General features: G+C 39.2%; 1 protein-coding gene across 19 annotated transcripts in view; it reads right to left on the bottom strand.

Annotated features, from left to right (window-relative positions):
- Positions 1-10893: 10893 nt before the first annotated feature.
- CPEB3 (cytoplasmic polyadenylation element binding protein 3) overlaps positions 10894-27509 on the bottom strand; it is a 181886-nt gene continuing 165270 nt past the window's right edge. For all 19 annotated transcript variants that reach the window (XM_037904945.1, XM_043552386.1, XM_037904942.2 and 16 more), the window contains one exon: positions 10894-16543. In XM_037904945.1, the coding sequence (XP_037760873.1) occupies positions 16316-16543 (228 nt within the window). In that variant the 3' untranslated portion in view covers positions 10894-16315. The remainder of the gene's footprint in view (positions 16544-27509) is intronic.

Here is a 27509-nt window from a genome sequence, read left to right as displayed (position 1 = left end):
TCAGCTAACCTGGCTGGCACCTGACGCAAAGGACCAATAAGGGAAGAAGATACTTTCAAATCTTGAGGGGGGGGAGGCTTTTGTTTGTGCTCTTTGTTTACGTGTTTGTTCTCTCTTGGGACTGAGAGACGCCAGTCAGAAATTCATCTTCTCCAACCCATCCTAATCCAAGTCTCCAATGTTGCAACCAGTATAGGTAAGCCAGGCAAGATGGATTAGTTTATCTTTTGTTTGATGTGAATTTTCCCTGTGTTAAGGGGGAGGTTTATTCCTGTTTTCTGTAACTTTAAGGTTTTGCCCAGAGGGGGATCCTCTGTGTTTTGAATCTGAATACCCTGTAAAGTATTTTCCATCCTGATTTTACAGAGGTGATTCTTTTACCTTTTCTTTAATTAAAATTCTTCTTTTAAGAACCTGATTGGTTTTTCATTTTTCTTAAGATCCAAGGGTTTGGGTCTGTGTTCATCTGTACAAATTGGTGAGGATTATTATCAAGCCTTCCCCAGGAAAGGGGGTGTAGGGCTTGGGGGGATATTTTGGGGAAAGATGTCTCCAAGTGGTCTCTTTTCCTGTTCTTTGTTTAAAACGCTTGGTGGTGGCAGCATACTGTTCAAGGACAAGGCAAAGTTTGTACCTTGGGGAAGTTTTTTACGTAAGCTGGTAAGAATAAGCTTAGGGGGTCTTTCATGCTGGTCCCCACATCTGTACCCTAGAGTTCAGAGTGGGGAAGGAACCCTGACAACCCCGAATATGCCAGTGGTGTGGAAACAGTCAGTGCTGGCATCATTGTTGTCTGTTCTGGCCTCAACAGATACCTCGGGGCCAGAACTGGAGTCAAGGCTACAGGGCCTCACATCCCTACATGGTACCAGAGAGTGATTGGCAGGATCTTCTCCATCCTACGTGCCAGCAGTCGTGCTCTGCTGATCCATCCTTCCTGGTGGAGGAAGAAGTCTCCACAAGGCCTGGAGGGGTCTTGATTGGACTTGAGACCTTTTTTTGGTGCACTCAATGGAGAGTGGCTTCTCTGGAGAGGTCCCGGCTCCAGAACATGAGATGGTACTACTCGCGGTACCACTGACATAGCCTGAGGGTGACTTTCAGTCTGACACAGGCCTTGGTGCCGAAACAGATCTCCTGGCCTGTTCCAGAAGGTGCTGCTCCAGGTGACTGTCTCTAGCTATCTGAGTCCACTTTGTGAACAATTTACAAATTGAACACCATTCTTTGGCATGAGCCTTGCCCAAGCAAAGCAAGTACCTCATGTGGGGAGCATCATTAGGGATCTCTGCTATGATGGACAATGTTTGAACCCTGGTGATGCCCTCACCAGAGAAAAAATTAACTAAGCTAACTAACACTAACTCAAAAAATGAGAGGAATTGTGAGGTTAAGAACCACACAGAGCTCCAACTCCAGCCATGGGCAGTAAGAAGGAACTGAGAGGAGATCACCGCTGCCTCATAGCCAGAGGAGTAGCTATGGCCACAAGGTGCAAACACTTCCCTCTACGGGTACTGCTAGGCAAATTATCTGACCCTGATGAGCTGGGCACACCTATACCTAAGTGGAATACACCGCTGCATCTGCCAAAAGAAGGAGGTAGGCTTCTCAGGATTGCCCAGAGGCAGTAGCTACAGCTTATAATATGCAATTTAATTATTAGAGGCCACTTATGCAAGAAAAGGCAGTTTCAGGAGCTAAATGGAAAGCTGCTAACTACACTTCTAAACTCTAGCAAAAATGAGGATACAAGAGCTTGGGGATTGAATAGGAACATTTAAAAGATCAAAGAAAAAGTGTTGTAGTCTTGTCCTGCTCCAATTGTTCCTCTTGTTCTCAGTGGAAAGATCATGGTGACCCATCTAACCTCAAGCATCATTTCAAAAGGTGAAACCAAGAACAATTTAACATAGTGCCTGTTAGGAAAGTGATTTTAAGGAACAATTGGCCTACGCCTGAGATGCAGGACTGCAGCTGCTGTATGAACAGCAGACAAAATTCACTTTTCTGCAACTAGTCCTTTATGATGTCTCAGAAAACTATTAGCAAAAGGCTTAACTGCAGGAGTGATATCCCCCCACTTTTGACACAGTCTATCATGCTATACACCATACGTTAGAGCCCAGCCTAATGGGATGGGGATAGGGTCTGAGGCATTTTTGTCACATCACAGATGAGTGGTCTGACAGATTTATAGGATTCAACATATCCAAGCATTTCCTTTTCCTTCTGGTCTTTCAAGACAGTTTAATTTCACTAGGGATTATCTTTCTGCAACCTTAAATGCAACAACAAATTAGACACACATTTACTGAGTTATATAATGGGCATATAGATTTACCTATTCAGCAAAATCAGTTTATAGAGCCGCCCTTTAACTAGCAAAAAGTGGTTTATTTGAAAACTCTAGTGATTTTTGACCAGTTGTTTACATAAAAAAAATGCCTTTTTTTTTATAAGTAGTAGTGGTACAGTTTTCAGCAGCCTTTTTACAGAATGAAAGATACAGCTTTTGCACTGAGTGTTCTTAGCGCAGTTGGACTTCTTCGGCACAAAACATTTCTAAACTGTTGACTAACCATTAGGAAAACTTGCATCCTAGAATCAGCAGGGTGAACTCTTTATATATAAAGACAATGTTTGGGCCTGACAAAAACATTACTTTTGAGTAAGGCTACGTTTTAGTCACCGGCATTTTTAGTACAAGACACGGGCAGATCATGGGCAGTAAACAAAAATTCACGGCCTGGAACCTGTCTACGATTTGTACTATATACCCCTAACTAAAACTTGGGCTGGGGGTGCTTGGGGGTGTGGTCCAGGGGCACAACAAGTGCTGGGGGCGTGGCCTGGGACCCCCACCGGTGCTGGGAGGGTGGGGAAGCCACAGCGTGCAGCCTAGGACCCCCGCTGGTGCTAAGGGAGGGTGGAAGGGCTGGCAGGCTGCCTATGCAGCTCCTCAGAAATGGCCAGAATGTCCCTACAGCTCCTAGGGGAGGGAAGGCCGGGGGGGCTCCATGCGCTCCCCTGCCACAAGCTCCGGCTCTGCAGCTCCCATTGGCTGATAACTGCAGCCAGTGGGAGCAGCAGGGGGCAATGCCTGCAAGCAGATGCAGTGCGCAGAGCCCCCTGGCCCCTCTGTCTAGGAGATGCAGGGACATGCTGGCTGCTTCTGGGGAGCCCCCTCCCCGAGTTAAGCACTGCCCCAAACCCTTGACCCAGCCCTGATCCCCCTCCCATACCCAAACTGCTGCTGCTGGCGCAGGGGCTGCCCAAGTGTTCGGGCAGCCTCTGAGCCAGCTGTACCAGCCACAGCAAAAGTCACACTTTCATGACAGACATGCAGCCTTTCTTATGAGTGGTGGGGCAGTGCTTTCATTATTCAGCAGCAATGGCTGGAAAATTCCTTCCTCAATGCTTGTTCCTGACTCTAAATATTCTCGAACACCTCAGCTATGTACTGATTTATTTTTCTCCTTTTTATATATTTTCTGCAGTTTGTTTGTATTGTCATTTCCTAAAAACATTACCTCATAGAGTGCACACTTTCTTCTGCACTTCAAGTCCCTGCTGTGGTTTCCGGTGTCCTCCAGGGCTTTCTCCAGCAAATCACTAATATGTATTACTATCTCTAATGTAGTCAAGTATCAATGCATTTGCTTAGTGAAGCAGCATATGCAGCTAATTATAAAAGCTATGAAAAAAAGCTATTAAGCCCCATTAACCCCCTTAATTCAGAGGGTTTAAGGAGGTTCCAAGGCACATGTTTCCCTTCTGCACAGCAAAGATCTAGAAAAATCGTACTTTGCTTCTGGTCCTTTTAAAACTTCTCGGATACTCTCTAGCTTGTTCCAGCTCCAGCCAGGACCGTTGTGAAGAAAGAAAAAAAAAAAAAAAAAAAAAAAGTAAGAATGGACCCTCTGTACAATTCTCTCTCTCTCACACACTCACAAAATTTCCCTCAGACTTTTATTGCTCCCCTCCCAATCTTTTTATCTTTTAAACCACCTTGTTTGTTTCTTTTACAGTATGCATAAAGTGCTCTTAATTCTCTTATCTGGGGACATTAGTGAGGCAGGAGCAGTCCCATAAATAACTGAATTATGTTGTGAAGTCCCTGGCGTCCAAGTGGCTGCGCACACTTTTCCCTTCGGTGCTGTAATTGTTAATTTGTGAAAGTCTTAAACACAGTTAAACAAAGTAGGTCATTGATCAGAGAGAGCAGTGGGTTAGGCAGCTCCTAAACAGAATGAGTTTAGATAAACTGTTTTATGGCTGTGTAAATAAAAGTAACCAAAGTAGGCTGAAAAGTCTGACTAAATCTAAAGCAAGAGGGAAGTCAGATACTAGAGTGAAAAGCTGGGCTGACATTCCAGGTGAAATGCTGGCCCTATTGTAGTCAGTAGGAGTTTTGTCATGGATTTAAATGGACTAACTCCATCCTTTAGGCACTGTTTTGTGCTTAAGTATTACACGTATTTCTAATTAGTAGGTGATCTTACATGCCCTGAATATAGGTTGCCAACTTGGTAATATTTAAAAACTGGACACTCCAGCAGAGTGCCAAAACCTCCCCTGCCCCCTCTCTTTCCCCTGAGGCCCCAGCCCCACCCCTATCCACTCCTCTTCCCTGCTCCACCCTGTTGGTTGCTTCTTTTCCCCTCTCGCCCAACCCCGGGTCAGGAGGGACTTGCCTGCAGAGCCGGAAATGGGAACTGCAGCCACCTGACACAAGTAGGAGGCAGCCCCAGCTGAGCGGGGCTAGTGCAGGTGATGACCCAGTGCCTCCCCCACCAACAGTAACTGGACATTGGGTGTCCGGTCAGTAGATCGGGCTGGACACTGTTTGCTCCCCTTTTTGACCGGACTTTCCAGTCAAAAAACAGGCACCTGGCCACCTACATGTGTGCCGTGTATATGAGGATTTTACACGTGGATATTTCTACGGTATGTTGTCCAGAGGACTTGTATCGTGGGCCATATAGTAATAATCTATAGCTGCTCTACATTCTCATTTCATAAGTGATTAAATTCTTTGGATTTCCTTTGTTTGCGCACACAACCGCAGAAGAAAATTTAGCACAGCAAGCAACAAAATTAAGTGGTACAAACAGACAAGTTTGAGAGTAAAATAGTTCAGTTTTGAGCTACCCAATGATTGAGCAGGAGAGATTTAAAAAAAGATTCTAAAATTAAGACACACCATTTTGATAGTGTCTTTTAAAATACAATGAAGATTAAATTGTTAAAACTTTGCCCATTAATTCTAGATGCAATTTACTCCTGAAGATGACTTAACTTCACATTTTCCATTTCAAATAATTGCTGAGGAAAACGCCTAAGCACAGAATGTCATTGTTTGCTCCCTAATCCCCAATATTCATCCCTAGTTTTAGCCTGAAATTTAGGTAACTATTTGCTTTTATGTATACAGCCTGTTTGCTGCAATATGTACTGCACATTAGGAAGGGTTAGTTAGTTTCTGAACCCAGTTTTAGCCTTCTGAGAATTTCCTAACTGATTTTGGTCTGAGGCAGATCATTCATACACCTTTCTGTAATTTGATAGAATTAGATAAAGGACTGCCCATAACTTCATAAAACTGTAAAACAAAGATCCTGGAGGAAAGATGAGATCACGGGTTTGTACCTTAGCTATGAGTTCTTGGCTGTATTTGGCTGAATTACTTTACTAGGCAATTGCAAATTGCAGTTTTCCAGTGACTTGCTAAACCTTTACAAGCTAAAATCTCTGACGCTCTTGTCCACACTGTGCATGCTGCAGCTCAGGGCTGAGTAGGACTTTACCTGCATTTGTAGCTCTGGGCTGCCCCAGGCCATCCGAGATCCTGACACCAGAACAGAGGAGGGAGGTGTTATCTCTTGTGTTCTCAGTGACCCACTCCTGCTGGGCCCAGCAGCATGGAGGAGGAAGCTGCCTGATACAAATACAGAGAGGACAGGAGCTGGGCAAGGGGAGTAGATCAGGAGAAGCAGCTGGGTATGTGACTGGGACTGGAGGCTGTTGGTAGCAGGCTGGGGAAAAATGGGAGGCAGTAGGTGTGGGGTGGAGGGAAGAAGGGGTGAACGCCTATAGCTGACCCCACCACTTGGGAAAGGGAAGAAGAGAACACCACTGAAGCTGGTTCCCCACACTTGGGATTGTAAAGAATCCCTGGAATTGCAGAGGGAGCAGTGGAGTGCTGAAGGGCAAATTTGGGAGGGGTGCGAAGAATTAATTAGAATTTTTGTCAAAAGCTGGAAGCTTTGTACCATCTGGCAGCTAGCAAGAGCTTCTGCAGCTAGGGGCTAGAATCACATTTCTTTAATAAAGTGGGAGAGTTGGCAACATTAAATTGTCACACGCACTGTGGAGGAGGGGCAGGAAAAGTTCAGATCACAAAGACAAAAACTATACTCTTCAAAAAAAAATTAATTTTGTTTTTGGTCTAGTCTGCTCATTTTTGAACTTTTAGGATCGGCAATGCTGGGTGAGAGACAGTCATTTGAGACAAGATGCAACATGTTTATGGGTGACCAGGATAACCGTCAGTGGCAGGAAGGGATGGTTTCAGACTGGCTATATGCTCAGTTTCTACATTTGAGTGGGCGTTTCCTTTTAAAATCTAAACAAGATTCACAAAAGTAAAAGCAGTCCCTCCTTGCGACTAGCTGCCCAGCCACTGCCAGCTGGCTGTTTACTATAGATGTAAAGTAAGCATAGCAGAAATGGAAAAGGCAAGGACTAAAGGCTTTTGTTTGCACAAAGAAATAGGAGTAGGATGGTTACACCTAAAATGTCTGTGCTTGTTCTCAGGCCAACAGCCAAAAGACCTATAACAGCAACATAGAAGCAGAGAACAAACAAAATTTTAAAATACTAGGATGTGCTACTTAAAGGGTGTGTGGTAGAAATCTGATGTAAAGAAAAAAGTGAATTAAAAAACATTCAGATTGTGCCCTTTAAACATCCAACCACTACTCGTGTCAACACTGACATAATTTCCTACTTTTCCTTTGCTGTCTACACTCTCCTGCATTCTTCCTTTTGACTAGATTTCATTGATCTAACAAGTGATGCTTGTACCCCTCCAGAAGTCATTTCTCTTCATATCTGAGTTTTGAGGCCATGGTATCTTCAAAAGTATCTTTGCCTGTCCTCCAGTTATCTTCAGATTGCATGCAACAAAAAGAAACCAGCTTCTTTTCCGTTGGAAGGATGGTCAACTGTGTTGCCGCCCTCCTGCTGCAGTTTTACCTTCATATTAATTTGGCCACAGACATTTCCTTAATCATTTTGTGCACTGCTGAACTTCCTATAATTTTCTTTATTCATGCAATTTTTTGTGCATTTTACTTATTCACAATTTCCAGTTCATGGGTGTGTACTTGTCTACCTCTTGTGCACTCACTAAACTGTCCATATTTAAATCCTTCTTAAAGATCCACTCCTGGTAAGTGGTCAACAGTGAAGCAAATTGACTAGTATAAAAAATAAATAAATCTGTTTTTTGTTCCTCTTCCCCTAACCTCCTTCAACCTATCTGTCCTTAGACTGCAAGTTCCTTGGGATGTTGAATGTTAGGACGACAGACACCTAGCACATAGTTGGTGCTACCATAAACAAGTAATACATCAACATCTACCTTCTCCAGTATTCAAACAGTTCAGATGGCAAACTGAGTCAGTACAGAAGGAAACAGTGTGGCCTAGCAGATACTGGGCATCATGAGACCTGGATTTTCCCCCCAGCACTGACTTGTTGTGTGATTTTATCCCTAGGGGAATTTTTGTTTCTTCTTCCAGGTCGGGGAGAAGAGAAGCAAATGGGTTTTACCATAATTTCATCCCCAGATTATTTGAGGCTCAATATCTTTGTGTCCCCTATTTTCCCCCATGTTAGACTAGATCTGACTAGGCAGCAATATTACAGGAATAACTCTACAAAAAGTTTCCCTTTACTTCTCTTCTTTGAGTGTTTAAATTGGTCTTGATTTAGGGGTTGGAAAAATCTGGCAACTTTACTAGCTACTGTACAAACTAACTACTCACATTGAATCAAACTGACCGCAACAAAAAATAGGTGGTTTTTAATCCAGTAGTTTGTAGTTCTTGGGCAATTTTAACCTTTTTCTGATATTTCGCAGTAACCTCACTCCTGCAGATTAGGAAGAAAAATTCCTTATCCAAAAAACTCATTTCCATGGGTATATTTTGGATATGCTTGTGAGTTAAGCTTCCTGTTGTTTGCATGATAAACATCTTGTGATGCACCATCCTAAGTGGTATAAATTGCGATGGCCACATTTCTCATGAATGATAAAGCACATAGTATCTATTTAGAGAAAATAAAATTGATTCTTCTTAATAACACCCATGGAGAAGCAATTAAGAGTCTCCCTGCCTATTCATGTTATTTGGCTTTTACATTTAAATAGGTAGGGAAAGCAGATTTCAGTATTAAGGCCTGGACTGTGGCTTTCCCACAAGAGCCACGAAAGGGGCCATATAAGTCCCTTGGAGGCCTTGTTTATATAAGTAAGCTGACCTGGTGTAACAAATTAGTTTTTAAAAACAGATTTAGGGGGAAATGTTGCATGGATGCTTATGCTGGTTTAGCTTAATCCTAACAGAAATAAACCACTCAAACCAGTGCAAAAGGCTGTGTGAATTTTGGTTTAACTCAAATCACACCTTAAATTAAACTAGTGAAAATGTCTCATATAGGCAAGACCCCAGTCGCAACATGGTTCCTGGTTCCTACTGCTATAGAAGGAAAATCATCTGTGCACCCTTATAGATGATACTGATTACTTTCACCAGCTCATCTGCTGGAGTGTTGCAAAGAATGCAGAGTAGCAGCCCCACAGAAACTGCTCTCGCCACTACACTGCTACTGATATTAGCAGGTGAGTAAACCAGGCCACAGTGGTACCCTCAACGTCTTATAGAAATGGAGCTTGCACTTCATGCTGAGGAACATCAGTTACACGCTATTTACGTATCTGCACTTTAGAGCTGACTTATTAAACATATTTTAGCAGAATTCCCCACTCAAATTTAGCTGTGAAGCACACCAAAGCCCCGGGCTTCACTAAGTGCAAAATATTTATTACCAGGATTTCTCAGTTACTGGGGACCAGTCAGAGCTATTAAAAAACCCTCTACTGTATTCTAGAAAGAGCAGTGTCTAGGGGAACATTCCTCTCCCCAGTGTCTGTTCATTATAGGTTTCAAACATTTTCACATAAGAGTATTCTGCTTATCTGATATCCAAGAGTGAGCCATTTCTTTTCATGTGGCTAAGCAAGGGTACATGCCAGTATAGTCTACCATAATGCATGCCAATGACGCTCAATGCAGTGAGGTAGTAATATAGAATACTCAGCTGGCCCAAGTAATCCAGCCAGGTTTTTGCATACCTTTTCATAATATAGTCATTTATTCCATCTATAATCCCAGCCTGTTTCCAATTAAGTACAATATACACACTGCAGTCATCCTGTAATTTTTAGTGCAGATAACTTTAGGAGGATATTGTGCTGTTCTTATATAATCAACCACAAGAAGGGGGTGACAGAGCCAGAGTAGTGGTTCTTATGTCACTCACTCTTCCTGCTGCTGAAATAGCAGGATTTAGGTAGTATTAATGCAGTTCATGTTGCAGCTGGTATAAAATACAACAATCTTCAGGCTGCTTTAACTTAGCACCAGGGGGACCAGCTCTGCACAGAGGCTGCACCAGGATTGAATGAGTGCAAAGGTGAGTTCACCAGATAGGAACAAGAGTCCCTTCTAAAGAAATATTTTACATTGCTCTAATTGTTTATTTCACTTAATTTTTCCTCCCTCCTATCCTTAAAATACAAAGCACAAACTAAATACATAGTAATATAATTGTCTCTTGTTGATCAGTCCAACTTTTAGCATGTGGCTAGTGTGAAGCTACAGACAAAGCAAGTGCAATCAAAATTAAACATCTAATATTTGTTGGCTTCTCTGAATTTATCTCGAGGGTTTTTTTTTGTTTTTGTTTTTTTGTTTTTTTTAAGAGGTGTTTGGGGTAGTATTCTGAAAGACAAACTCCTAGAAGTAGTAGGTGATAAAATGAGATCTTTTTCAGGATCTTATAAAATAGACAATTTTACAGCTTCTCACAGAACAGTATTGAAGGTTTTCCCAGTCTCTACAGCACTGGAACATATTGGACAATATTTAGTCCAGTCAAAAACTGCCAGACAGGGTTTTCATAAACTACCCTATACTTACCTCTTGGGCATGTTTATAAACTCCATGTTATGGGAGAAATTGGATTTTGTCACATTTTGTGTGCTCCCAAGCATGTTTGACAGAAATAAGTATCAAAAACTTTGAATACTGAAATATACAATCACATTTCTAGGGGAAAACAACTCATTCTGCTTACTTACATTTCTGTGAGGAGATGAAGAAATCTGTTCTGCATGACTCATTTGGTAGCAAAACAAATTTTGTACGAATACAGTTGAATGTTAATTATGTTTTGCCCTTTCAAAAAGCCCTACACCCTTTATACTAATTTCATATGAAGTAAAATTTCTATATTCAGCTTCAGTTTAATTAGATTAATGCCTTAATGTTAAATTTAAGAGTGATTTTGGGAGATTTCAGACATGCTCAAATTAACTTGCATTTTGAAGGCGAAAGAAAAAGATTAAGTGGAATTCACACCAAAAGAAAAAAAAGATAACTGACAAGCATAGTTTTTGTGCATGTGAGCAGGTGTATTTTGCTTAACTAATCAATGTAAAGAGGTTTTTAGTATAAGTTCTGATTTTTAAAACCTATCATATATCCCCATAATACATTTCCCAAGCTTTCCTTAGAATATGCAAAGGATGACAAGTGTCAGTACTTCATACAACTAGATTTAATAAGTTGTTATTACAGAAAAAATAAAGTCCAAACTACAAAGTTTAAGCAATAGCAGCATTGAGCTCCATGTTTAGTCACAGTACTGCAGTTCCATACAAGCATTAGTCCAAGCCAAAAAGGTAGAAGCCTTGTTAGGATTACTAGCAAAAACAATCCAAGAAAACATGTAATAAAAGATACAGTACATTTAAAATTAGTTAGCTGAAAAACAAGTACAGAGATCTTAGCTGTGAATACTCTAAAAGTTATGTCCATTATTTTGACAGCAAAATTACAAATATCTAATACTTTATACCCCAACAGAACTACATCCAGGAAAAAATAGCTGAAATGATTATCCCATATTAGCATCCTGGTTTTCTACTTGTTGCTAAATTTTGTTTCCATATAAAATTTAAATGTGCCAGAATTACATGATCATTATAGTTCCTGACCAGCTACCCATTTGGGGTATAGAGTAGTTACCAACATGAATATAAAATACTCTGTGGCATGATAGAACACTACAGCAGCTGAGATTGAGAAGAAAGTGTGTCTGGTTTAAAAAAAAAAAAAGCTGACATCATACAAACCAGTGTAACAAGCAACTACATACAAGCCAGATTAAACAAAAGAGACATTTGTACAAATCTGTGACTAATCTTTCACTCATATCTTGCAAGTAGAGATGTCACAATACTGAAATATTAACATGGGAGCTTTTCCCAGTTAAGCGTTTTTTTTTAAAAACTACTCTAACAGAGATAGTGAAATCAGCAAGTTATTTGCTAACAGCATATTTGCAATACAATTTATTTTACCCCATGCCTTGCTAGGAGGCTATAAAACACAAGCATGTAGGCAGAAATCTAAGCATAAACTTTGTACCACTTAAGAAATTTTTATTCCCCCCTTCAATCCTTAAACTCTTTTATATTTGCAAATATTCCAACCAGTAGTACCTAATTTTAGTCTAAATTTTACCTCACTATTCTAGTGATCTAGTCTATACATTACTTATGGAACTGAATACACAGAGGATACACACAATGGCCCAACTCTGGACACATTTCTTTCTACAAGTTGTAGGTGACCTCTATCACACCAGCATACATTAGTTATGAAAGGTCATCAATAAACCAGTTGAAATAACTGATCTCTCCAGAGAAGGTCATTGTATGCCCTGTTTACGCAACACCAGTTTCAATCTGGATTGTTTTAGGCATCAGAGTAAAGAGTCACTGGCTCTGGGATGTGGGTTCTGCCGGGAGAATATGGAAAGGGAAAGGTAGGTGAGCAGCGGTGAAGAGAAAGTGAAGAGACGCTTTCATGGCAGCCACGGATGCTGCGTATGCAAGAGACTAAAAATACAGACAGAAAAGAAAAGCAAATAAAAATTGAAAAAGATGAAGGAGCCGAACAAATTGTCACATGTAGTGGTGATGTGGGTTACTGCATTGCTACCAGAAAAGGACATACATTATTTTGCATTAACTATGTGGCTACCAATAATACATGGTAACACCACTGGAAAATTATGCAGTTACCTGCGTTAACATGTTTACTTCTTCTACGTCTGTTCCATGTCATCAATGAAAAATTATGAAAGAAGGGACGTTATTCAGAAAGGGGACAATTAAATAAATAAATAAAGATGGTGGCAGAACACATTCAAAGGGGATAGGGCAGATTTTAAGGACATTCAACTGAAGACAGTGTTTGAAAGAAGAATTTAAATAAGTTCATGATAAAAAAAGCAATGGAGCATTATGCTGAACAGACAGGGTCATAAACCCATTACTTCAGTAGATTTTAGTTCGTTATAATAGCAATAGCATTCATCGGCACTGGTGTTGTATAAATCTAGATAGTGAACTGGTACTGTGACATCCCTATTTCCCTAAATCATTTTGATAAAGGAAAAGGCTTTTCAAAATATCACATTTTTCTGCTTCATTCTGTCATTTTATTGCCCAATTATTCATTACATTTTCCAATCACTTTATATAACCATTTTCATCATTGCCACACTATTGTAAACCACATCAGCAAGTTAATACATAAAGCTTTGCATTTCAAAAACTAGACACTTTAGTAACAATATTACAAAGGTTTTAGCTTCAAAAATAACTGAAAATGAAAAAAATAAACTTTTAAAGAATTAGCATCATAAAATTAATTTATTCCAAGTAAAAATACAAAATAATATTAATGACATTGACCAGATATGAAAGTCTCTCCCAGAAATAACTATATTAATGGTTGAGAAAGCACTCCTTAAAGAAAATATGAAATAAAAATGAAAAATATGTAAATATGTTTAATTTTTTCTTAGCAAAAAATCTTTCTAAAAATAACAATGAAAATTTGTCTCAGTACAAAGGCTACATTACTATTGAAAATATACCAGCATGAAGAAAAGGTACATATTTGACAGTAGAAAAATGATCTTAGTGAATCACAATGTCTAAAGTCTGCAATGAAAATAAATCTGCAATAAAGATTTATGCCTTTTTTCTTTTCATTTTTCTTTTTTTTTATACAAACAGTACAAACAGTATTGCACATAACAACAAATAGTCGAGGTTAGGTTAGCCTTCAAAAAAATCGACTAGTTCAAGTCTCACAACAGAAAAGGCCACAATAGGACCTGTTGTACCCAGGGGCTTCTTAATCAAGTTGCAGTTCAGAACACCTTATTTTAAAAAATATTTTTTTTGAAGGACCCTCTTAATAGAACATTAATAACTCAGGGGCACATTCATGTACAAAACAAAAGGGAGCATGTTATAATTTAATAAACTAAAAAAGTTCTCTTTAAAAAATACAAACAGAAGAACTCTCACAATTCTGGTCAGTCGTGCATAATCACACTTGATTATAAATATACAAATTAAGGGAAATATTTCTTCACCTTCTGTTCACAACTTTCAGCACCAAATGGAGTTTGTGTTTACACATTTTCTTTATGACAACTTTGTTGTTTAGTTTTAATCCAACTTTATGCTGTACTGTACATCTTCATCTGTCTGTCTGTCTCTCTCTCTCTCTGGGGTGTCTCTCTACATGAAAGAGGGGAATTTCTTCAAAAAGGTTTACTTATTTCACATAATTAGGTAGATTTCTGTAGGTTAGCTATGATCTTTAATATTACAGTTATAAAGCTTTAACTTCTTCATTTTCAAAAAACGCAAATAAGCATGAAAAAAATAAAGTTACCCATCTGTTAAATCATTTTCTTGCAGAATTAAATTAATATATATTTTTCTGAATAAACTTACTTAGAAAATATCATTTTCTTTCCTATATTTCAAAATTGAGGTATTGCAAAAGATCATGTCAGTCAGAAAGCATGCCTTTTTCTTTAAAAAAAATCATTGGCCGACTGTTGAAAACTGTCTAGATACAAAAAGTAGTGCATAACAAAATGTCTTTTACAGATGAAAAAAAAAAAAAAAAAAAAAAAAAAGACAGACATCTGGGCTGGAAAAAACAATATCACCAAAAAGCCCAGAAGTAACCTTGAAAGGGATAATTATAATAAGCATTTTAAACCAGTAAAAAACTATTTTTCTTTTTTCAAAAACAGAAAAGTTTCTTTCAAAGCCAATAATTGCAACTACACATTGACAAAAAAAAATCTTACTAAATTAGACACAAACAAGGACATCACAACAAACAAAACCCAGAACATTTAAATCTACTATGCGGTGTCATATCCAGTCAGATTGTCCCCAGAACTGCAAAACAAAGGAGGGAGAAGGGGAACAGTGTACACAGTCTCACAATCGTAAGTACACCAAGTGTGTTTTTATGCTATTATCTACTGTCCCATTGGACATGCTAAATAAATGTCTACTGTGTAAGCAGGTCTTAATTGTATTCAAGCATCACAGGATACATCCAGGGATCAAAGAGTTAACGCCATACCCAGAAAGCAGACATCTCATATTAACTTGTGTGCAGACATTTCTTTAGCACCCCACTTTTTCCTAACTTGCTTTAAAATGTGCCCAGTTTCTCAGTTTGACAGTCTATCTGATCGGTAGTGTATGTAAGCTAGTATGAGCTCTTTGGTCTTCTGGACAAGGTCTGCAGCTACATAAATGGTGCAAGCATTAGGAGAGAGATTGTAACTAAGAGCTCATGTTTTTGTTTATATGCCTGTTATAAACTGTCAAAAGTGTGTTAATGTTGGATATGAGGCTTTAACAGTTAAGTTTGATCACAGTACTAGACATAATCACTTTACTATATAAAATAAATTGCACAATATATAACAGAGCACCGCAAAGTACTTCATCTACCATCCACAAATTTGTTTTAAGAATATCCTACATCTACTTTTTATATTTGCTGTAATATAGGTCATTCTGTAATGGACTGATCCTAATTTCAGAAGCATTACATTTACGGAGGCATGCCTTCCTCCAGTCAGTAATCATTTTTTCCTTTACTCAGTATTTTGTAGCTTACATAGATTCTTAATTTGTGCATTGTGGGCAGGTTTTATATTAGACATATATAAAATTTATTGCATGCAGCAACCTGATTAAGTAAACATGCAGTCAAAAATATTGACCTTCCTTGGAAGCTTTCTGTATGCTATACTGATCTCCTTTCAGCAGCCATCACTCTATTTTTAATCACATATTCATTTTTTTAAATTGATACCCTAGCCTGAATAGAGTATTATGGTATTAGTAATACCATTTTAATAGCAGCAAAAGCTATTGCAGCATACATTTACATAACACTAAAAGACTTTAAAAAAAAAAAAAAAAACAACCAACCCTCAGCAAAACAAAGAAAAAAAATCTGATCCAGCTTATGAGGTATCATCCTTACAAGTCAAAATGGAGAGCAACTAAAGGCTTATTTTCTTTAAGGGTTATTCCTACCTCTAAATGACCCAAACTAATGATTGCTGAATATCTGTTTAAGTTTTTGCTACATCTGCCACCTATTTGTGAGTATTACCTTTGGTAAGTCATCTGCTAGGGGCAAGTCTAAGTTTCTGAAAATAAGTGCATGCTCCAGTTCAAAAATAAAAATAATAATTATAATAAAAAATCTTCATCACATACACATCAACCCAGTGGTGGCTGATGAGAATGGCAGTCTACGTAATGTCACTAGTGACAAGTCTTATGTAGGAAATTAAGGTACCAAGCAGATGTTTGTGTGAATCAAAGTGCAAAATCAGTACAGTTACACTCTGCCGGTTTGTATTATACTGGACACTGAGTTCAGTAATGTGACTGTAAATAATAATAATAGTAATAAAAAGACCCATATCTTCGTTAAAGTCGAGGACAAATGCACAGATTTCCAGAACACTAAGCCCTGAGGCAGCGTTCTCTTCTTTTCACCTCGATTTTATCTACTCCAGTACTTGCTGCTGGGTTTAAGCATAGGGTTCAGCTCCAGCGGAATGGAACATGGCGTGGCCGGTCACCTCCCTCCTTCACCAGTGGTTTGTGGAACTCTCGCCCAGCACGAGAGTGTATGCTTGCCCAGCAGTATTCACAGTAATACTGCAAACAGGTAACATTGGCACAGAAGAACGGAGCAAATTTTCCACCACAGCGAGTGCCCTGGCATTCATCACACATCTGATCATCCAACACATATGGCTTCACTTCCACCTGTAATGGGAAAAGAAAAATAACTATCGGAAAAGCAAATGCTTTACATAGTTCTTTCAAATGCTGGTTAAAGGAACAGTATTTTGATTTGTCGTTTTGAAGTCTCATTAATGCCTTTCAAGTTATGGTGGTTGAACCTCAAAAGGCTTTGTGACTGAGATGCTTATTAAAATCCACTTTGGTATGAAAATTTGGCAGGAAATCCCATGAAGAAGTTTGCTTTGATAGCTTTCCATAATTCCTGCTTTCAACTAAGATGGAAATGTGTGAAACTAGTCTCTCTCTCTCTCTCTCTCCCCCCCCCTCCCTCTCTCAGAATTTCTGCTTCTGGGTGCAAAAGTGTAGAACTGATCAATGAAATTGTTTTTAATTGTTCACTTTATTAATATAACTTCATAAGCAAAGTTTTATGAATGAAACATTCATTCTTAAAACTGGTTACCCCAATAACTGGCTAATTGAGTTTCACTTTCAATCCAATTGCTGCTTAAAATCGCTGAAACTTACACTGTTTCAACATTGTAACTTCTTCTCACTGTTTGTCATTCCTTACACTTGTCCATATTGTAACTCAAATTCCATTTTAACTTGTCCCAAACTCCATTTTAAAATGCTCACTTCATTTTGTAAAAGCTTGCTGCAACCTTCATTTTTGCAAAACCCTGCTATAATCTTACTAGTTTAGTTTAGATGTGTGAATGAGGTATGTATGGATGATGGAATCAACCTCCAGCCCCAGCCTGTCCTGATGAAATAAAGTGTAAACACCCAAGGGCTGAAGATGCAGACAACAGCCCTGACAAAGTAAGAGGAGTCCACCCTCAAAAAGAAAAGAACAAAAGTACAATTGAAGAAACATCAAAGCCAGGTCCTAGGCTGAAAGTCAGGTCTGCAATTGATGAGTGATCAGTCACACCGAACCGAGAGGCAGCGTGACACAGCAAGACCTATAGACTCTGGATTCAAACTAAAGCCTACAAAAAGGATGGGTGAGATGGAAGACTTTGGAGAGTAACATTCTGCTGCCAACATGGAAGGGCATCGGTGCATGCCCAACAGAGACCCAGCTCTTCCTTGTGCCCGGCTTTCCTGGCCAGTTAGCCGCCACAAGCTACGAACCCAAGCCACGAACTCAAGCTACATTCAGGACTGGTAACTATATAGCAGTGCAGAACGTGTGTGTGTGTGTGTGTGTGTGTGTGTGTGTGTGTGTGTGTGTGTGTGTGTGTGTGTGTGTGTGTGTGTGTGTGAATGTAAAACTGAATGAAATGTTATAGCTGCAACTGACTGCCTACTATGACATTTTCTCTTATCCCCTTTCATAAGATCCTGCTGGTTTTTATTTTATTGGTATAACAAAAGCATCCAGTTGTTTGGATGCAAGTCAGAGTTAAGGAGCAGGAAAAAGTTGACTTATATTGTTGAACCTCAGATGTCTGGGTAAATTCTTGTACCAAATGGAAAGCGGGGATGATCAGACAAGAACAATTACCATAAAATAGAATAAAAGATTAAATGCATTATCACAATTTGTACAATGTTTGGAAGAGTCACTATCTAAACTATTAACTCTAGAAATTTTCAAAAAATGGAAGTCTGAATGCACCGATGGTACTGTAGGTCCCGAAGGATGCCATGTTAACTGGTCCCAGTCTGCCATATACTTTAATAATCTCTGTGACCAAAAGGAATCAGGGAGCCTCTTGAGCAACAGAAGAATTAAAGGTGCAAAGCAGAAAGATATTTATTTCTCTATTATTTTGTAGGGTGCAAATGGGCTATTTTCACAGTTGACATCAGCTGACGGCCATAAGCGGACTATCCTCTTGTAGAGGGTCCAGGAGGTGGCTGCTGGCAGGGTACTCTTAGTGAGGTAGCCTCTCTTTTGGAACCGTTGGTCTGCCAGAGCTTGAGTTTGATGACCTTTTGGTTACATTGCAAAGCCCATCAGTTTTCAATAGAGTTTCCAGAGAGGGTGGGAATGGGGATTTGTGGAAGTTTTTAGTTTGGATTGTTCTTGTACATTAATTTGTGGACATTGGTTTAATTATGGGAGGTGTTGTGGACGGAGGTTTCTGAGTTATTTCAGTTGTTGGATTGTAATCTACTGGAGAGGAACATGTGTGCTAATATTCTGCATGTGCTCCCAGAGCTCTGGATGGGCACAATTTAAAGAAATCTAACTACCTAAACCAACTGATAGAGATCTAGAAATGGCTATACAATAAGCAGCCTACAGTGGTCCCACTCAAGCCTTTAATTTTGTCAGAAGCTCAATATTTCTGGACACTATCACAAAAGCAGCATAAATAACCAGGACAGATAGGGTTGCCAACTGTCTAATTGCAAAACCCAAACACCCTTGCCCTGCCCCCTGCCATGACCCTTCTCTGAGGCCCCACCCCTGCCCACTCCATCCCCCCTCCCGCCATTCCTCACTCACTTTCACCAGACTGGGGTAGGGGTGTGGGAGGGGATATGGGCTCTGGGCTAGGGCCAGGGGGTACAGAGTGTGGGAGGGGGCTCCAGGCTGAGGTGCAGAAGGGGGCTCAGGGTGTGGGAGAGAGTTTGGGTGCAGCAGGGGGCTTGGACAGGGGGTGTGGGAGAAGGTTTGGGTGCAGCAGGGGGCTCAGAGCTGGGGTAGGGGGTTTGAGTACAGGAGGGGGTTCAGGTGCAGGCTCTGGGAGGAGTTAGGGTGCAGGAGAGGGTTCTGACCTGAGGCAGGGGGTTGGGGTGCAGGAGGGGGTGCAGGGTCCAGCCAGGCAGCGCTTACCTCGGGCGATTCCCGGAAGAGACCGGCTCCTAGGCTCAAGGCAGCCAGGTGGCTCTGCGTGCTGCCCCTGTCTGCAGGCACCACCCCTGCAGCTCCCATTGGCTGCGGTTCCTGACCAATGGGACCTGCGGAGTCAATGCTCAGGGTGGGGGCAGTGCGCAGAAGCCAGACATGCCAGCCACTTCTGGCAGCCATGTGGAGCCAGGGCAGATAGGAAGCCTGCCTTAGCCCCGCTGTGCTGCCAGCTGGACTTTTAGCGGCTTATTAAAATCTCCTGGATTGCTTTCAATAGCAACCAGGAGATTAATTCTGATTCCGGGAGACTCCTGGCCAATCCAGGAGGGTGGCAACCCTAAGGACAGACTGTAACTGCTCCTAACAATTTCTCTATGTTCCGTGTTTTGTAAGATATTGGTTATCTCTTGTGCTGACCCCTGCTGCCCATCTTACTCATGGCAGTGCAGCCTAAACTGCATTTGCATTATGATCTAGCAGTTGTGGCATTTCAGTACATAGGAATCCCTTCCCAGCTGCCTAGGTACATACCATCAAAGCAAAGCAGAATGTGGAGGTGGAAGGAAGAGTGAAAAACAGAAACAAAGCCACCAACAAAAGCCAACCACACAGTAATGAGGATAATAGATTCCCAGTGTTCTATATAAGAACATATAGATTATTAGATAGATCTAGTTTTTGAAAGTGACTTTCATGAGAGCATTTAAGTGGGAAAACAAGTATAAGTTCTGTGTTAAAGAAATATTACCCCTTCCAGGCAAAGGATACAAACAATTCATGGATCTATTTCCTGCATTAGAGGGAAGACACTGTTTTTACTTTATGACCAAATATTATGTTTCACACAGTTTGAGGTAAGTTATAAAAGATTTGTCACTAAGAAAGTGACCATTTCAAAACTGCATATACCCTAAATATTTTCCTGCTGATGTGTAACCTTGGATTATAGCCACAGTTATTATACGTTAACCATCAAGCTATCTACCTTGGGACTTAGCTATATATTTTTATCAGGAATTGGGGTGGAAAAGGAAGATTTCACTTAGCTCTGGTGAGAGCCAAAGTGGTTTAGCATACTGTCCTCTAATTTTGTATTTCATCATCATAGCATTCCCTGTACATATTTGCATGATTACTTTGACATAGCTTTGCTTTAAAGGGTTATTTTTTAGTACCAAAAAGCCCTTTTGATTTACCTTAAATATGAACTATATTTCATAATATTAAGCCTTTATTATGATTTGGCCTTGCCAACATTTCAGTGAAATAAATGTTGGATATGGGATAGAGCAACAATACACACACACACACCCCTCTCTATTATTCCTGTAATCAGATGATCTCAGAAAGCAGTTTACAAACATTAAACAAACTCTACATCATCCCTTAGGCTTTGTCTGCACTACCACTTTTGTCGGTAAAACTTTGTCGGTCAGGGGTGTAAAAAAACAACAACAAAAAAAACCACACCCCTGACTGTTTCACCAGTTTCACCAGCAAAAGTGCTGGTGTGGACAACACTATGTTGGCAAAAGAGGCTCTCCTGCCAACATAGCTAACACCACTTATTGAGGGTGGTTTAGTTATGCCAGCAGGAGAGCTCTCTCCTGCTGGCAAAGAGTGGCTATATGGGAGATCTTACAGCTGCACCATGGTAGTGGTACAGCTGTGCCACTGTAAGGTTCGTAGTGTAGACATAGCCTAAGACATTCTATCCTTGGGTGATGCAATAATGAGGTATATCAGCTGAGTAGGGTACAAATTATCAGCTTCCTGTCATCTGATTTCCATGGCCACTGCACATGGATATCTTGATAGAAGACTTGAATGTGTCCTTAAGTTTATAAGTATTTGTTAGATTTAGGAACATAACTAGAAGAATTGAGGGAAAGTTACGGTCCTTTGGCTGAACAACCCTATACCATTTTGATGCACAGTGAGAGCTTTTATAATTTATCAGTAATACCAGCATAAGCCTTTTGTAAATACAGGAGAGCAACTGTCTCTTCTTCTGTTCATAGGAAACTTACTTTTTACACCTACACCAGCGTCCTATGAGAAGGCGCCACTTATGTTCCTTCACTAAATCCCCCTCCCTCCAGAAAAAGCTGTCTATATACACTCACACACACGCACACACACACAAGGCACTTAGTCCACTATAGACACACACACAAGGCACTAAAATCCAGCTCATTTTGAGAAGTCCTGCTTTTTGAAGTTTATTTTAAAATGTGCAGCTACAATCATATCCTTTACAACAGAAGATATACATGATCTCATTCACTTTGAAGACCACATTTATTGCACTAATATGATTTTCCTTCCATGCCAGTGACCTAGAAAAACTCAGTTTGGATCATGAAGCAAACTAAACTACTGGACAATTTAAAAAGTAGCTTCACATCTTAAATGTTAACTTGGCATCACTGCTAAAAATACCATTAGAATTATTGTCATTTTTCTCAGCCTTGCTATGCCCTATTTTCCCCTCACAAAGCACTAAAGTAATATGTTTAAGTTAAATCTACAATGACTCAGTGTCAAAATAATTATATGCTGAGCCTAATATTGATACGGTGCATTTGTGACAAAGGAGCATGAGTCAGATTTAATACTGAATTTTCTTTTCATTTGCAGACTAGAAGCTTTATATTTTATTCTTACTATTGAACTTCAAAAGTTTACCTCCATGGTTACAATTTAAAAAACCTAAGTCACAAATTATTCAGTGTAGTTGTAGCTCTGTTGGTAGCAGGATATGAGAGAGAAAAGGCGGGTGAAGTAATATATTTTATTGGACCAATTTCTGTTGGTAAGAGAGACATGCTTTCAAGCTTACATAGAGCTCTTCTTCAGCTCCTTCTTCTTGAGCTCTGTGTTAGCTCAAAAGCTTGTCTCTCACCAATGGAAATTGGTCCAATAAAAGATATTACCTCACCCACTTTGTCTTTAAGTCAGAAATTGAAATTTAAGCTTTTCAGAGATTGACTCTGTCACGTTACACAGTATAGTAGAACCTCAGAGTTATGAACACCAGAGTTACGAACTGACCCATCAACCACACATCTCATTTAGAACCAGAAGTACGCAATCAGGCAGGAGCAGAGAGACACAAACACGCACACAAAGGCAAATACAGTACAGTACTGTGTTAAACATCAACTAGTAAAAAGTAAAGGGAAAGCAGCATTTTTCTGCTGCATCGTAAAATTTCAAAGCTGAATTAAGTCAGTGTTCAGTTGTAAACTTTTGAAAGAACAACCATAATGTTTTGTTCAGAGTTACGAACAACCTCCATTCCCAAGGTGTTCGTAACTCTGAGATTCTACTGTATAGTATAAATTTAAAATTATCAGAGCACTAGTGTTTAATACCTTATATCTGCCAAAAAGTCTACAATTGCTTGTTCAATCAAACATACTGCAGTTCAAGAGCAACACATTCTGAAGTCAGGAATTTTAATTTTTTATTTTATTTTATTTTTTTAAGTGTAGAGTATAGATGTTGATGCCAAACAAAGCAGGAATTAGTACTTTGATTTACTGAAATACCTTGACCAGTATTTAAAAACCCAAAACATAAAACTACAAAACCCATTTATTTGTGAGAGTCAGTTTCAATTTTTGAGGTTCACCCACTTTCAGATCTTATCATAAGCTTCACAGTTTATTAAGTAGCTTTCTGTAACTCTGGAAAATAAACCCAGGCTTCAACTGCTTCTCACTGAGAAGATAATCACCTTGATTTGAGTATCAAATATGAACAAAAGATGGTGTAGGTATTTTTGTGGTGGATTACTATGCTCTGGCAATTACACAGTAGGATTTTCTACACAGTGTACTCATTTTGTAAAATCCTATAGATTCACATATTCAAGAAGTCAAGACTCCTGTCAGATGCATTAAAAAAGAAACAGCTCTTGTGGATGTATAGGTTCTCATTTTCTGTGGTTAGATAAGTTTCACTGGATGACTAAGCATTTTCTACTGAATTAATCTACCCTACCAAAAAGAAAAATAAGGCAACTGTGTGGAATAAACATGCAAGCCTTTTTTTCATTTCTAATCAGTTCCATCCCTGACGTAGACTGGAGTTCGAGGTTAAGTTAGAAAGAATTTTGTTTGAATCAATTCTGATAACATTGTTTTGGGATAATACTACCCATATATCTTCAGTATAGTTTGTTATTTATACATTAGGCAGAAGTCTGCTAGGCATTTCAAAGAACAAATAAAAACACATGGTCCCTGTCCTTAAGATGTTATAATTCAGTTATAAAGGCACAGGAGAGTTTAACATGTAATATAAATGAGGGAAAAAGGAGTACAAGTATTATAGTAATAAATTCATATGGTTAACTCTAGTATGTCTGTACACACATTTTTTGTCCAACATGTAGTAAGTTATGGGTTGGTTTTGTTTTTTTGAGAAGAATGGGCGTAAAAACACTGGGGTGATAGAAGGTGGGCGATAAGGAACAAAATCATGGTGAGGAGTGGTGGGTTACAATAGGCATGGACAAGGGAGAGAAAGAGGTAGAAAATGTATGCTTTTGACTGTTAAATATATTTGTTTGCTGAAGTTATGCAGGCTGATCATTTAAGAAATAACTAGAAAAAAAAATATCTGTCCCATTAGGCCACCATGTGCATGTCTCAGAAATAAATGAGAAAAACGCAGACGTAAATTCTGATGCATGTACACATTCAAACAGTGACACCCCAACAGCCTCTGTATTGATGTGAAATTACTCAATTGCATTGGCAGATGCAAATATTCTGTTTATATTTTATGAGTACATGCCCAAATGCTGTAAGTGAAAGCCGGAGTATTTGTTCTCTTCTGGGACAAATGGTACCATAAACATACTTACTTACAACAAATATGGAAATGAAATGAAACTTCAATCATGTCAAAGTTTCTGTAGTCTCAAATTTCTTTGAAAGAAGAAACAAGAGATTTAATTTTAAGAACAAGGGTGACTGAAAGACTGCCCTCTCTGTCTGTATCCATCTGTTGTCCCTTGTCTTCTACTTAGGGCTTGTCTATGTGAATCTACCCTGGAATAGTCTACCGCATACTGTCTGTGTGGACCTTGCTGAGGTGCATTAACGGTTTGTTAGTGTGTTTTGATCTTTAAAACTGTGCTAGATCAAAGCATACAAACAAACTGTTAATGCACTCAGCAAGGTCCAAAGAGACATTTAGCACGCAGCACACTAGTGCTGGATAGAGTCACACCCCAGTGTGTAGACAGGCCTCTTTGGGGAGAGACTGTCTTTTGGTCCTGTTTGCACAACTATTAATAATAAAATTATTTTGATAACATGACTGATCTCCCATGAATGTTCCTCCGAGTCCTGTTTGCAAACCTTCATAAATCAGCCATGCACTCTAGGGCTGAATTCAAGACTAATTTAATAGGAAATCAGTTTCATGACTTAAAGAGGAGAAGGGGAAAGAGAGGTAACAGTTTCTTCTCTGGTTTCAGAGTAACAGCCGTGTTAGTCTGTATTCGCAAAAAGAAAAGGAGTACTCTATTTTTTGATGGCATATGCCTTTACAGTGTCATTTAAAAAGTAGGATTTTTTTGAATAGTTCTAAATATATTAAATATAGCTAAATAAGTACAACCTATGTCTGTTTTTTCTTATACATAATTTTGTTCTAGCTGCATCGTTGTCATTCTCAGACATCTTTACGAATCAGGAAAAATAAGACTGTAATAGCTATGCTAAAATGTGTCAGCTTTCAGGTATGAAAGTAAAATATTCAAGAAACATTACATATTAAGTTAAACAGGAGACTTAAAGTTATGCAAAAGAGGCTTGGCAATTCAAAGAAATGTAAATTTTACTCTGATTTATCTTGTTCACCTTCTAAACATTAATTTTATTCTTTGAAGTAAAGTTATCTTAGTGAATTACATTACACTATATCTGGAACAGTTATAACTTTTGTTGTTGTTGAGAAGTTAGACTGTACTAGTAGTACTTCCTGTAACAAGTTGGTATAGAGTGCCACCCTATATGTCAAACACACTACTGCTAGTGTTAGGAACTTTGTGTAAAACAATACTCTATGCACTTTAGTTTTCTTTTATTGTTCTTGGTGCCTCTCTGATCAGAGGTCAAAATAGAAAAAAAAATTTTTTGAGGTAATCTCCCAAACTCTATCCACATCTGCCCACTCATTACCAGAATGAGATGCCACTCATAGTAAGTTGTGCAAATCTTCATATTATGATAATATCTCTCCTTCCTTGCATGCTTTGGTCAGCAGTATAATAATTTTAATGATGATGTATGAGTTATACAATAATAATTAAGGAATTTGAATAATATCACTAAGTTTTAGAGCTAACATTTAAAGGTTGTGAACAGGGGCAATCCACACCTCTCTTAAGCACTATTATTTCAGGCTAACTGCATTTGGTTAACCTAAAAAGCAAACTGAACAGTATTTTCACAATTATGCAAGGTAGAGGCAATATCTTAAATAGAAGCTCAGATTCTGGAGCAGCCAACAGGGAGAAGTATTGGCTTGCGGAACTGCTGTGAGTTGGCCCCATTTGTCAGCTGTATCTTGAAGTTTAAAAAATAATAACAACAACAACATGTTTTAAATGGGTGTTATTAATTAGTGATGGGAAAATCTCAAAGGATTCCAAAACTTGGTTACAAATCAGAAGTTTAAAATCTGATCTGAACCACTATGGTCTGCGACTCTTGCCATAAAAGTCTTTCTGGTAAGATTTCCAGTATTCCCTAGTTAGAAATGCTATAGGAATGGTCTAAATTGGCATGTCTACCACTGGTCGTGGCTGAAACCAAGAAATGTAGAGGCACATGGAAAAAAATATCAGAGTTTTTTTTCCCTCCTCCCCTTCCCTAACCTCAACAAAGGTTCAGTTCAAGTTTTGAGAAAAGATGGGGACAGGTGATTTTAGTTTTCTAAACATGCACACACGTCAGCTTGTCATCTCAATGTGTGAACCAGCTCAGACTAAAAAGAAAAACAACCCACCCTACTTTGAAGATTATATGTATCAGCAGCATATATTGTATTTTGTTAAATTATTATGAATGTTCTAGGTCCTCAAAAACATGTGCCTAATTTGCACACACCATGATTGCACATACAGTTTCAGTAGCCATGGCTATACCTAGCTGGCCTTTTGCATATGCAGCTGCAGTAATGCTCCATAGTTACATACACAGTTTAGTTTCTGAAAATCTGTCTCCAGATGCCTTGAGAGGATACAAAGAAACTGCTCCATTTAAATAATGAATTTCAGAAGTAAGTTTTTGCTTCTCAAAACTTAACGTTCTGTATCGGATATGAAGTCTGAAGGTCCAGAAAATTTTTTTTGTCTCCTGGGAGATAAGTAATAATTTCATGTAAGTCTGAACTTGGAGGACATCAACAAAAAAGAAACTTACTAATTCACTATATGGCTTTTCCCAGTCATTTGTGACAGTATTTCATATGAATGTAACAATAACAATTTGCATTTATATGACTTCCTTTCAAAGATCTCGTAGTGCTTTGCTAACAGGTAAGTAAGCCTCAAGACACTTTTGAGCTCAGTGACACCTATGACCATGCATCTCTTGACTTTTGGGAACCCCAGATATAGTCATATTTTGGGGATGTAACAGTATTTCCCAGTTCCCTACTAATCTTGCCCATATGCTCAGGGTTTAGCTGATCGCCATATTTGGGGTCGGGAAGGAATTTTCCTCCAGGGCAGATTGGAAGAAGCCCTGGAGGTTTTTCACCTTCCTCTGTAGCATGGGGCACGGGTCACTTGCTGGAGGATTCTCTGCTCCTTGAAGTCTTTAAACTATGATTTGAGGACTTCAATAGCACAGATATAGGTGTGAGGTTTTTTGCAGGAGTGGTGGGTGAAATTCTGTGGCCTGCATTGTGCAGGAGGTCAGACTAGATGATCATAATGGTCCCTTCTGACCTAAATATCTATGAATCTATAAACACCAGAGAAGCCACAAGCTCTATCGCAGGCACTGACCAAGAACGCTAACTGTTCCTCAAAGGAAAAAGGAACATCCATCTGAAGAGAACAAAGCTAGGAAATTCTACCAGGCTTCACCTTCAAAAAGATAAACAAAACAACAAAAACAAACCAAAATGTATCGCCACTATTTCCCACTT

This window comes from Chelonia mydas, chromosome 7, assembly GCF_015237465.2.
Source record: "Chelonia mydas isolate rCheMyd1 chromosome 7, rCheMyd1.pri.v2, whole genome shotgun sequence".
NCBI lineage: Eukaryota > Metazoa > Chordata > Testudines > Cheloniidae > Chelonia > Chelonia mydas.
This window is presented reverse-complemented; position numbering and strand designations above follow the sequence as displayed.